This window comes from Aquarana catesbeiana, linkage group LG01, assembly GCF_042186555.1.
Source record: "Aquarana catesbeiana isolate 2022-GZ linkage group LG01, ASM4218655v1, whole genome shotgun sequence".
Taxonomy (NCBI): Eukaryota; Metazoa; Chordata; class Amphibia; order Anura; family Ranidae; genus Aquarana; species Aquarana catesbeiana.
In genome coordinates, this window is record NC_133324.1 from 375213159 (window position 1) to 375226991 (window position 13833).

The 13833-nt window shown below is 41.3% G+C and overlaps 1 protein-coding gene across 1 annotated transcript in view; it reads left to right on the top strand.

The window, feature by feature from the left end:
* KIF27 (kinesin family member 27) overlaps nucleotides 1–13833 on the top strand; it is a 156464-nt gene that overhangs the window by 73519 nt on the left and 69112 nt on the right. The window contains exons 8-9 of the mRNA XM_073633656.1: nucleotides 2614–2714; nucleotides 2802–2957. Of these exons, the coding sequence (XP_073489757.1) occupies nucleotides 2614–2714; nucleotides 2802–2957 (257 nt within the window). The remainder of the gene's footprint in view (nucleotides 1–2613; nucleotides 2715–2801; nucleotides 2958–13833) is intronic.

The window sequence follows — 13833 nt, forward strand, 5'->3', positions numbered from 1 at the left end:
TACCAAAAGGACCCAAGAAGGGGCAGGCAGCTTCCAAAGCTTCCATTGCCAATTGGGTTTGCCAATTGGGTTTGTCAATTGGTTTGTCAATTGGTCATTCAGGCCTATGGTCTGAAACATAAGGCTCCTCCCTTTTGGGTTGAGAGCTCATTCTACCAGGGGTGTAGGAACCTCCTGGGCTTTTCTCCATCAGGTATGTAAGGCTGCTACCTGGTCTTCAGTGCATACATTCACAAAATTTTATCAAGTGTATGTTTGAGCAGCTGAGGATTCTGCTTTCGGTCGCAGTGTACTGCGGGCTGCTGTATAAGGTCTGATGGCTATTGTTTGGCAGGGTGTCTCCCTCCCCTCAAGGCTATTGCTCAGGGACATCCCAGCAGGTAATGAATATTAGCCTAACTCTGTGTCCCATGATGTATGAAAAAGAAAATAGGATTTTTTTAATCATAATTATCTGTAAAGTCCTTTTCTTTGAGTACATCATGGGACACAGAGGTCCCTCCCCTCTTTTTGAGGATTCAGTGCTTGCTACAAAACTTAAGTGCTTCCTGTATGGGAGGGGTTATATAGGGGATCACTTCCTGTCTAAAGACCTTTGGTCTACCAGTGTCCATTCACCTGGAGATGAATGGTAACCCAGCAGGTAATGAATATTAGCCTAACTCTGTGTCCCATGATGTACTCAAAGAAAAGCATTTTACAGGTAAGTATGACCAAAAAAATCCTATTTCTTTTGGCAGTTTCTCTCATGCTTCTTTGCAGGATCTCTCAAGCTCCATCAGGTTGGATGGAAAACGTTGGTGCAAAGCCATTTTTGGATCTCTCCAGATATCGGGTTCAAGTCTGGGCTCTGGCTGGGCCAACCAAAGATATTCACAGAGTTGTCCCGTAGACACTCTTTTGTTATCTCGGCTGTGTGCTTAGGGTCGTTGTTCTGTTGAAAGATGAACCTTTACCCCAGTCTGAGGTCGTTGTTCTGTTGAAAGATGAACCTTTACCCCAGTCTGAGGTCCAGAGCTCTCTGGAGCAGGTTTTCATCAAGCATGTCTCTATACATTGCTGCATTTAACTTTCCCTCGATCCTGACTAGTCTCCCAGTTCCTGCCGCTGAAAACATCCCCACAGCATGATGCTACCATTTGCAAAGATTTCAAAAAAACTTATTTCACATCGTCATAATGGGTATTGTTTGTAGAATTTTGAGGAAAATAATTAATTTAATCTATTTTGGAATAAGGCTGTAACATAACAAAATGTGGAAAAAGTGAAATGCTATGAATACTTTGTGGATGCACTGTAGCTTCATATAACCCAGCCATAATGATCAAAGAGCCTTTGTCCCATACTGTACGCTAAGAAATACATTTTACTGGTAAGTCAAAAATCGTATTTTTCTATGTAAACATGCAATACTTACATAATAAGTACTTGCAATTTTTAAGTTGGTGACACAGTGTCTTTAAACACAGATTACTTGACAAACAAACAGAATTCTCCAGATGACACATATGGCCTCCATATCCAGCGCCTTACAGGAAACGGGTTACAAAATTTTTTCCCATTAGTATAGGGTCCCCGTGACTTTGCATTAGCTGTTTCTGCAATGTCCTTTCATGTGCTGGTGGTGCCAGAGGAAAGTGGGCTCCATGCTCCATATTTTTTTGTCTTGCCCAAAACTAACGGCATTTTGGAACCAAGTTACACAAATCATCTTCAGGTTAAAGGATGTCTAGATGTCAAATGATCTGTGGCTTTTTTGCTGCATTTGGTCCCGATGTCCTTTAATAAATACAAATGCTCACTTATTATCCATTTACTTAACGCCGCTAAAGCATGCATGCCATTGTGGTGAACGCAAACCTCGCCCCAAGGAGAGCTGCTGCCTTCTGTGAGCAATAAAGAGGTACAATACCTAAACCGCTGGTTCTATTGGACTGACTTTACCTTCTCCATGGATTACCAGGCTGCGCTAGCCTCCAAGGGTTGAGATGCAGACAACTTTGTGTACCCCTTCCAACACCTGCTAATAATAATAATAATCCTACAGTTGTCTTTGTGTCACACTTATTGTAAGACTGTATACAATTCCAAATAAAGAATAAAAAAATAAAATAAACACAGATTACTCAAAGAAGTTCTCCAGGTTTTCCCTGCCACTCAGGGAGAGAGTAGAAAAAGGAAAGGGGCACTCAGTGTAACTCTGTAGCATTAAACCTCCGTATCTGACTTTAAACTCTGCTAACTGAAATACAGCACAGTAAGACCTTTATGCCATACAGTGGGAGTGGAAAGAATTACAACTCAAGAAGAAAGAAAATAAATAAAAATAAAAAAACGATTCACAAAAAAATGTACAAAAACCAGCACTAACTTGTATCATAAAAAAATGCTGAAATTAAATTACACTATAATAAGGAATATTTTAATGTTGCATATTATATTTATAAGTATACATAACTGTGTAATGAAATTGATTAATATAAAGCATAGTTTTTTGCATTTTGCAGTAGTGTTTGCCATATCTTATAAAACCTTAAGATTTTTGACTTTCTGTACTCAAATGCCTAACAAGTAGCCATTTACTGAGTAAATTTTTTTTTTTTTTTCTTGTAGACGGTCCATCAATCGCACATGGACCCGAAGACCTGTCCCTGAGATTGGAGAGCTAAATAATTGTGCTGTACAGACCTCTTCCATCAGTGAGGAATTGATGGGTAATTCTCTCTATATTTGTATCTCTACTTGTTTTGACATACTACTATTCGATAACTATAACTGATTTCTGACCTGCTTTGTTCTAGGAACTAATATGGAATCAGTACAAGAAAACCAGAGTCTTCATTTGAAAAAACTTAAAACAGCTGAACTTCGGCTTGCTGATGCAAAACAGAAGATGAGGGAGCTGACAATTAATATCAAAATGAAAGAGGAGCTGATTAATGAGCTCATTAAGACAAGTGAGTTGCTATTCCATTAGTCATGTGTACGGCTTTTGTATGTCCATATGTGCGGGTTGTGGATTGATTAGAAGTGGCTTTTCCTGCCACCTAAAATAGCTTAAGACTCCTTTCACACGGGCTGTCCGATCAGGTCTGCCTGTCAGTTTTTCTTTCGGATCTGATCGGACCCTCCATTCACCCCTATAAAGCGGCGGATGTCAGTGGTGACGTGTCTGCTGACACCCTCCGCTATCTGAGCTAATCCTGTCTGCCAAATCCAGACTGATGGTGGTCCTATTTTCCATCTGTCTGGCGGATTGGATCAGATCTGATAGGGTGAAAACAGACAGGCGGTCCGTTTTTTACCTGATTAACCCAAAGGGGAGAGCAGGACTGGATTTGTCTTCGCTCTGCACAATGAGCGGAGACAGAGCTGTCATCCGCCTGCCTGCGGAGTCCACCAAGCGGAGGCACACGTGTAAAAAGGACCTTAGTAATGTTCTTTTCACTGTTATGTGGCTGCCTGGTCTGCTTTATGTTTGCCCTCGGCCTCTGGTTTGCTTGCTTCAGTGTGTGCTTTAACTTTTATTATAGCTACCTTACCAAGAAGTTGGAAGGCTGAAAACAGCCAGTCAACTTGGCATGTTTTGATTTACCTGCTGAAGTTAAAAAAAAAAAAAATGTAAGCCCTCCAATTTGGACTGAAATTATGTACTACCCCAAAAGCATATCTGCTATCTGTGTAAATGTTTACTCTTCTGTCTTCAGCCTCCTCTAATACAGACAGTAAGGTTGCTGGTTTCAAAATGATACACCTTTTTGATGGTTAGATTTGTAACAACAATATAAATTCATATTAGGTGAACCTTGCCTTAGATATTTTTTGTTTGGGCTCTTTGCAACAATTCCTGCACATAATGTCGGACTATTAGTCCTCGTTCACATCTGCCGATTTTGGATCACGGAGAATTGCTGCAGTTCTGCCCACCATTCCAATTCGCACTGCAATAGCAGCAAAATGCACATGTGTTTTGGGTGCCATTTATTTTTAATGGCACCTCAAATGGGTACATCTTCCAAAGCTAGGCTGACTGATCTGGATAGCTGCTATGGCGAGAACAACTCAAGCAGTGGTAAAGCGATGAATCATGATCAAAGTCAATGCAAGAAGAAATGCTCCAACAAGCCTTATAGAAAACAAAGAAGGCTATCAAAAATTGGTTAGACTTTTCTTCAGCAGAGCTGAGGACACTAACAGGGAACCAAGCATGCTTGAGTAAGAAGTTATCCTGTGCTGGGCTGGGCTACAGTTTTTTTTTGTTTTTTTTTTGTTTTGTTTGCCAGCGTCCACTTCTCCTGTAGGCAGTAGTATAACCCAAAAGGTACCTGAATTCCTGTGCCTCTCAATGGTCAAGAAAGAAAGCTGATTTCCTAAACCAGACGAATAGTAAAACCTTTTATTTGCAGATATTCTTTTAAAATCGTTTTATCTGTACCTAATCCCACCACTGACAGCTATATGTGGAGGAGGAGAAATAGTTTGCAGACCGTTCCTACCTTTACATTCCTTATACTTGTTTAATGGGCTGTTAGAGGCATGGAGATGCATCAAATATTAGGGGCCTATCTGAAATGTAGGACAGACTCTGCATTGAGTTATTCATAAAATGCAGGCTGTGGTGTGGAGCTTGTGTTGTCCCATTTAAGTGCTGTTTGCATAAAGCTGCAAATAAACCCTTCCTTATAGGAGGAGAGTCCAGTCACATGAATTTGACGGGTTATGTGATCAGGTTCTCCTCACACTTTTTTTTCCCTCATTCATAAAAATGAATAGGACTTTGCATGTTTCAGAGTCCCAAAGCAAGCAAAGTGTTAAGCGCACAGTGCTGGGCTTTTTTGAAGTGCAACGTTAAAAAAAAAAAAAAAAATAGTAACAGGCAGGCTTTTTTTTTATACAGAAGAGCAATAGTGGAGGAGACTTAATAAAATTGGTGCAGCTGTGCATAGTGACCAGTCAGCTTCTAGATTTTATTATTAAAGCCTTATTGAACAATCTGAAGTAAGAAGCTGATTGGTTACTATGCCTAGCTGCACCAGATTCTGTGTGCATCAGTTTTTGTAAATCTCCCCCACTATGTCTTCTGCATTACGTTATTGTTACCTGCTTTTTGGAACTGTACAGTGTACAAATTTGTCCAACTTTGCCCAGCCAATCAAAGTTGCCAAAGATGGAAACCTGGAAGAAGGCTGTAGATGTCAGAGGCTGGCCGAGAGCTCTTGGACACTGCATCAATGAAGTGTGAGGTAAGTATAGTTCTGCATGTGTTGCGGGATCTCATCCCCCCACCTCTTATACCAATAAATAACAAAATGTCTTTCAATGGAGGTAAAAAGGGAGCAAACAAAGAGTAGTGAATTGGTAGTATTCACAAATCCTTTAAGGCTAGGTCTCTCAATAGAGCCGGTTTACACATCTTCGGGACAGCCCTGGAGCCAGGGGTCCTGTGTGTCTTTTGGATCAGTTTTTCAGGTCCGAATTCAGGCAAAAATTCGGGCCTAATTCGTCCCTGACACAGAGAACAAGGACGCACCGGGCCCCTGCGGTGAGCCGCATCCGTATTAGGTGTGAACCCAACCTAAGCCATTCCTACCCTCAGATAGGAAGATAGGAGCTGACATGTATGGACTGCACAGCAAAGGTTACACAAATTTTGAGTATCTTACATCTAAGGCTACTTTCACATTCAGGCGCTTTACAGACGCTATAGCGCTACAAATAGCACCTGCAAAGCGCCTCTCCTGTCACTCCAGTGTGAAAGCCCGAGTGCTTTCACACTAGAGCGGTGCGCTGGCAGGACGCTAAAAAAAGTCTTGCAAGCAGCTTCTTTGAGGAGCTTTAGGAGCAGTGTATACACCGCTCCTAAAGTGCCCCTGCCCATTAATATCAATGGGCAGTGCCTCTGAAGCCTCAGCGGCGCTTTGTGGGCACCTTTTTAACCCTTTTTCGGCCGGTAGTGGGAGTTAAAAGCGCCCCGCTAGCGGCTGAAAAGCGCCGCTAAAACAACGGTAAAGCGCCTCTAGTAATAGCGGCGCTTTACCGCCAACGCCTCGGTGTGAAAGAGGTCTGGATGAAACATTAAAATGTGAGTTTGTGTTCAAATAGCCATAACTTCCCTTCCAATCGATTTAGGATACAAGACCAGTCAATTATTGTTTGCATCAATCCACAACACCAAATTCATGAATATGATTTTTTTTTTGATCAGATTATGAGATTACATAATGGAAACAGAGATGCAATCCATAACTTATGGTTGTGATTGTATCTTAAGTATTAATCAAAATCCACTTCCTTGTGTGTGGCATGTCAGTCGAATGGGTTGTCAACTATGGATCGATTATCCTATTGGAAGAGAACAATCAGAAAAAAAAAGATCATTTTATCAAATGTGTATGGCCACAATAAGTATCTCAGTAGTCGTCATCCTAAAATGGATTTATGCAAGGAGTTTGTTTTTAGACATCGTTGGTCATTGACTTTCTGGCAAGCTTTTATCTCAAAAAAACACTGTCCTCTGGCAAGTTGTTGTAAGAATTCTGTAGCTTTTTATTTTTGTTTTGCTTTTTTTCTTCACAAACTTGTATCGTAAATAGCTACAAAATATTAGAATACTGTATTCCAGGCCTTTGACTAGAATCCTTAGTGGTCACTTTCTAAGAGCAGAATAGTCACAGTATTGTCAATTGGACTAATTGCTCCTTCGTGCAGATTTGTTGCTTACACTTTTGTATACCTTAGCTAATTCATCTAAAGTTTGTAAATTTGGATCAATTTTTTAAAATATCAGTTATTCATCAATTCAGTATGCAGAGATTTTCTTGACCAACATCCTTTTTTGTTAACCAGCTTTCAGATGTTGCCCTCATTTTCAGTAAGATGATCAACTCAATACTCTCTTATGTGGGACCATAAATGTCAGAGACAGAAAAGCCCTTCGGAACGAATTATCTGAGCTTATTTAACAGTTAAACTGCATTGTGTTCTTAGGTCTCAGTACATAATTACAATAATTATGTAATTTATCATTATAGAATTTTATGTTGCCTCTTTTCATTGGAAATGAGTCCTTGTCTGTGAAAGCAAGAATAACTTGTGGTAGCAGTTCCCAAGCCTCCTGATGATTTTGCTGTGGAAAGAGCTGTATTCCCATTTGTGTTTACTTCTCAGCGAGAGCCCCCAAGGATCAACAAGAGAGTTGGAAATTATATATGAGAATTGGAAATTATATATTACATAGAACTCTTGTTTTAATACAGTACGACTAGCTCACAAAGCTTTAAATCAAGGGTCTTTTGTTTTTAGCAAAAGACTGTAATTTTCTGTATCCTTGGACTTTGCAAATAACTGTCACGCCAAATTTAAGGGGAGTTTTAACTGCAAAGTATAGAAAATAGTTTGTGTGCATATATAAGGTGGATCCCAGTCCCTAAACTTTATAGATACTCAAACAGACCAAATGCCCATGAGATTTTAAAAGACATATGCCATAACAAATGATCCAATGTTAAAAAATCTTATAAATGTTATTCTCAATATACATATTATTAAAAGATATCCATGTTCGTGTTCAAAATCCTTAAAGTGTTATTAAACCCAGTAATATGAAAATAGTTAATCTGCCCCCCCCCCCCCCCCCCCCAAAAAAAAAAAATACTGCAACTATATACCTTTTTGGCTGATCTGTATACCATGGTCACATGATAAACTGCATGGTCTGCTTGAGTGCTGAGTGTGTAGGTAGGAGGAGATTTCCACTATAGCCTGTGTCCTAATGCTGTTATGGGAGGCGGATCAACCATCAATCAAGATGTGACTTCTCACCCACTGTGTTCTTTTTTTAGTTACTGGGCATGAAGGAGGAGGGAGGGACTGGGCTGTCATTTAGGATCTGTAAACACGCCCACATGTGTGGTGTCAATATCATGTGACCTGGCTAGCTCTGATCCACAAGGAAGTATTCTCTCCAGCAATAGAGACCAAACTGAGCATGTGCAGCAGTACTTCCCTCGCTGTGTCTTATCTGGCCTTGCCAATAGAGACCCTGTAGGGATCTGTCTATACAGGATCAAATAGCCTTTTTACACAATGCAGAGGATTAACCCCTTAAGTTCCACAGTGAGTATAACAAGCATGCTATTCTGCACATACAGACCGAATTTACTGTTGTGGGTTTAGTAACACTTGAAATATATCAAAAAATACATTTGTCAGCAATTTATGTCTACAATTTCTATAAAGCAACTTTACAGGTTACTTATTTAGATGTTTCATAGGCTAGGGCCTATTTAACCCTTGTTCCTCTGTCATATTGATAGGTGATGATAATCTAGTGCTGTCATGGAGAACTCCAAGAAAACCCAAGTCCTAATTTTTGTACTGCGCATAAAGTTACTTATATTTAGGTTTGCATTTGCTTTGCAGTTTACATAATTGACCCTGGCAATAGCTTTATATTGGATCCAGCATTCATATCTAAGAAATAAGTATATATCATAAAGGATCTTCACTCTTATCTTATAAATTGTAACAAAGGCACATTTAGAAATGTTTAGTAATGGCAATCTAAAAACAGATACTTATAGATAATTGTAGGCTTTTTAAAGCACTATTGATGTAACCTTCCCAAGATACAGCTTTGAGGGCAGGGCCACATCACCAGTTCCTTACTCAATCAAAAATAAAAATGGCAACTGTAAGTTTAAAGCAAAAAGTGCAGGAATGGGGAACAGCTGATAAACAGGAGACCTTACTTTCCCTGACTTGGATTTTAACTTCAGCCAAAACCTATTTCTCTATAAGGAGTGCAGCTTTATAGTAATAAGCAACCTAGTGTTATGCTATCCCCCTACAGGTGAAATGGACACAAAGAAACTGAAGGCCAGCCCCCTAGAGCAGGGATATTGAATTACCACTTCGGCCATGGAAGAATTTACCCCCTTAAATGACCAGGCCATTTTTTGCGATACCACACTGCGTCGCTTTAACTGACAATTGCACGGTCGTGCGACGCTGTACCCATACAAAATTGACATCCTTTTTTTCCCCACAAATGGAGCTTTCTTTTGGTGGTATTTGATCACCTCTGCGGTTTTTAATCTTTTGCGTTATAAACAAATTAAACCGACAATTTTGAAAAAAACTATTTTTTACTTTCTGCTATAATGCATATCCAGAAAAAAAAAAAACAAATGTATTCATCAGTTTAGGCCAATATGTATTCTGCTACAAAAAAAAAAAAACAAATCGCAATAAGTGTATATTGATTGGTTTGCACAAAAGTTATAGCGTCTACAAAATGGGGGATAGATTTTGGGACTTTTTTTTTTTTTTTTTTAATTGTTTTTACCGGTAATGGCGGTGATCTGCAATTTTTAGTGGAACTGCGACATTGCAGCAGACAAATCTGACACCAAGTGACACTTTTTGGGGGGGGCCAGTGACATTAAAAATGCACTGATCAATGTATAAATGACACTAGCAGGGAATGGATTAACTGTGTTCCCTGGGTGTGCTTTAACTGTGCGGGGGCTGGGCTGCCTGGACAACAAAGATTGCTGTTCCTGATCACTAGGAACAGCAGATCTCAGAGTTGTCTCCTGTCAGAACGGGGATGCGCCTTGTTTACAGATTCCTGTTCTGCCTCTCCTCACGCGATCGCGGGTGGCTGACGGACATTGCGTGCGCCCACAGTTTCACATGCACAGACCGCCGTACGGGTATACAGGTATATACCGCCGTATATATACAGTGGCTTGTCAGCATGTGGTTAAATTTCACGGGGGTCCGTTCCGCAAAATTTTTCTTCCAGTAGAGGTCCAAATGTTTGAGCGATGATTCAGATCCTTCACATCACACCCCTTTCCTTCTATATCACAGTTCTTAGTGCTGGTTCACATCAGAACATGTTGCGGGAAAGGCATGTTCCATGCACGTTTTTCACACGTGCTCTAAATGCACTGCCTGTGCAGTCTGCAGTGGGTGTCAATATATTCCTAATGACACCCCAAATGCAGTGTGATCTGCCTGCACCAGATTGCATGGTACTGCAGCACCATGCGATTTGGTGCAGTGCGTTTTTAAAAAGTAGTGCATGCACTTCTTTTTGTGCAGTCCAGTACAGTTACAGCCCATTCAAATAATTGGGCTTGAAAATCGCATTGCAGATTAAGATCCCCCACTTTGCATCACAGTAGTGTCCCCTGCCCCCACTTCACCCACCCCACAGTAATGTACTCTGCCCCCCCACACCGTAGTATCCTCCGCCCCCCCCACTTTAGTCTTCTGCCCCCCCTCCCCCATATAATATTGACACAAACAGCACAGTAGTATCCTCTGCTCCCCCCACAGCTGCTAAAGTTAACTTTTCATGATAACAAGCTGGTGATTGGTTGCTAGAAATGCTAAGCAACCAAGCACCAGCTTGTTAATAAAAGTTAACTTAGGCAGCTCCAGCTTCCACCCTCCATCCAGAACTGTCCTGCCTCCCACTCTCCTTATTTATTTAGAAGGGGACAGCGGCAGCAGAGGGTTGGGTAGAAACTGGCTTCTAAAAGGTATGACTGTGGCAGTCTAGATGGGATAGTGACTCAGTTTGAATCCAGACAGCAGTCCACCATTTAGTGCAGCCTGCTCAAGAAGATATAACACCTTGTACCTGCTCAGTTATGCTTAGTGCCCTTAGGAGAATGGATGTCTCCTTCCTCTCTGCTTTAGTTTTCACTTGAATTTTCATTTGACTAGTTTTCCACTATTAACAGCTATTGGTGGATTTCTGTAAAATATGGAGAATTATTGAAGTCTCTCTAGCTGGCCAACGAGTGCAGGTTTACCCAATGTATTTGTTATACTGGCTGTTCCTGCTGCAATCAGCGGTGACAGCCATGCTGTCTTCCACTTAGCACAGGACTCCACTGTTTAGGTCAGGCCAGTATACTGTATCTGGCAATTATGTGTCAGGACCAGAGCTTACCCTGTCTCTGAAGATTCCATTTTGTGAGTGTGTGCAGTGGTTATTGCTGTGTTCATATGGGTGCAGCTAGGGGGGTAAAGTAAAGATCAGGCACCTGCTGGTGTTGATCCTCACTTAAAGGGGTTGTAAAGGCAGAAGGTTTTTTATCTTAATGCAAGATAAAAAGCCTTCTGTGTGCAGCACCCCCCCCCCCCCCCAGCACCCCATAACACTTACCTGAGGGCCCTCTAGCTCCAGCGATGTTGTAGGAATGTCATGGCTGCTCAGGACTCCTCTTCTCATTGGCTAAAACAGCAGTGCGGCACCATTGGCTCCCGCTGCTGTCAATAAAAGTCAGTCAGCCAATGAGAATAGAAAGGGGGTGGGGCCGAGCCTCAGCTCTGTGTGTGTGAATGGACACAGGGAGCTGTGACTCGGCTCGGGTGCCCCCATAGAAAGCTGCTTGCTGTGGGGGCGCCCAACAGAAGGGAGGGACCAGGAGCTCCAGCCAGGAAACCGAGAAGAGGAGGATCTGGGCTGCTCTGTGCAAATCCACTGCACAGAGCAGGTAAGTATAACATGTGTTATTTTTAATTTAAAAAAAATAAGACTTTACAATCACTTTAATTGATTGCATTGACAAGATGACTATCACATCAAATCTTATGTGTGACAGGTTGCTAGATGTTTGCTGTATTCTGTCTAGTTCATACCTTTTCTTCAGTTCAGATTCACAATGCAATCTTTCCTAAATGCTGCTTAGCAGAGCAACAGTGTAGGAAGGCCATTACAACTTTGTGGAAGCCCATCTTTTCAGTAATTCACTGGATGAAATCATTAAAATATTGACAGGCGTTATGTAGTACCGTACTCACTTACTCTAGCTATGCAAAAACAATGAACGGATTAGGTGAACACCTTTCTTTTCTGCATCTAAACATTCTTTTTCCTACTTCAAGTCAGGTTCTAGTTCCTGGACCCACAATAATCCAGGACTTCAAAACACCATGAGAGCTCAAATCTGCCTCAGCATGGAGGTCTGTCCCTACCAGCTCTATCACAGGAGCGACTGATGGCCCTCACAGACATTTGGGAAGCTTACATGGCTGACGCTTGAGTGGGGGTGGTTGCATATACAAGTTGCAAAATACAGTCACATCCTTCCTCCACCTCAGATTTTTGCATTGTGTCTTCCTGTCTTCTCAATGCCTTCATATGACCTCAAAAGTTTGGGATGGAATCTATTTTGGTCAGTTATTGCCTCCCCAAGTTGCGGAGACTTCTTAGTATCTATCAACATAAAATATCTATATTAACAAATACAGTCAGGTCCATAAATATTGGGACATTGACACAATTCTAATCTTTTTAGCTCTATACACCACCACAATGGATTTGAAATGAAACGAGCAAGATGTCCTTTGACTGCAGAGTTTCAGCTTTAATTTGAGAGTATTTACATCCAGATCAGGTGGACGGTGTAGGAATTACAACAGTTTGTATATGTGCCTCCCACTTTTTAAGGGACCAAATGTAATGTGACAATTGGCTGCTCAGCTGTTCCATGGCCAGGTGTGTGTTATTACCTCATTATCCCATTTACAAGGAGCAGATAAAAGGTCCAGAGTTCATTTCAAGTGTGCTATTTGCATTTGGAATCTGTTGCTGTCAACTCTCAATATGAGATCCAAAGAGCTGTCACTATCAGTGAAGCAAGCCATCATTAGGCTGAAAAAACAAAACAAACCCATCAGAGAGATAGCAAAAACATTAGGTGTGGCCAAATCAACTGTTTGGAACATCCTTAAAAAGAAAACGGACCGGTGAGCTCAGCAACACCAAGACCCGGAAGACCACGGAAAACAACTGTGGTGGATGACCGAAGAATTCTTTCCCTAGTGAAGAAAACACCCTTCACAACAGTTGGCCAGATCAATAACGCCCTCCAGGAGGTAGGTGTATGTGTGTCAGAGTCAACAATCGAGAGAAGACTTCACCAGAGTGAATACAGAAGGTTCACCACAAGATGTAAACCACTGGTGAGCCTCAAAAACAGGAAGACCAGATTAGAGTTTGCCAAACAGCATCTAAAAAAGCCTTCACGGTTCTGGAACAACATCCTATGGACAGATGAGGCCAAGATCAACTTGTACCAGAGTGATGGGAAGAGAAGAGTATGGAGAAGGAAAGGAACTGCTCATGATCCAAAACATACCACCTCATCAGTGAAGCATGGTGTTGGTAGTGAAGACAGTTGCAGTAGAGGTCTGGCAGAGCATCACGAGGGATGAAACCCAGCGTCTGGTGATGTCTATGCGTTCCAGACTTCAGGCTGCAATTGACTGTAAAGGATTTGCAACCAAGTATTAAAAAGTGAAAGTTTGATGGATGATTGTTAATCTGTCCCATTACTTTTGATCCCTTAAAAAGTGGGAGGCACATATACAAACTGTTGTAATTCCTACACCGTTCACCTGATTTGGATATAAATACCTTCAAATTAAAGCTGAAAGTCTGCAGTTAAAGCATATCTTGTTCGTTTCATTTCAAATCCATTGTGGTGGTGTTATAGAGCCAAAAAGATTAGAATTGTGTCAATGTTGCAATATTTATGGACCTGACTGTACCTTGGTTCGCGGATGTAACCAGATCTCAACATCCGTCATTCCTGTGGAGCTGCATGCAAGTGCAGGGATTGATGGTATCTGCCTTCAAAGTCATTCTGTTCATTCAATTTGACTGCAAAACATTATAACAGAACATCCTCACAGCGTGGAATAAGTTCAGTCTTTCTCTGGACAAGGTGATCTGGTCACATCTGTGAACCAAGATGTCTCTGTTGTGGTGCCTTCTGTCCCCATTATTCTTTGTGCTATTGAACTTTC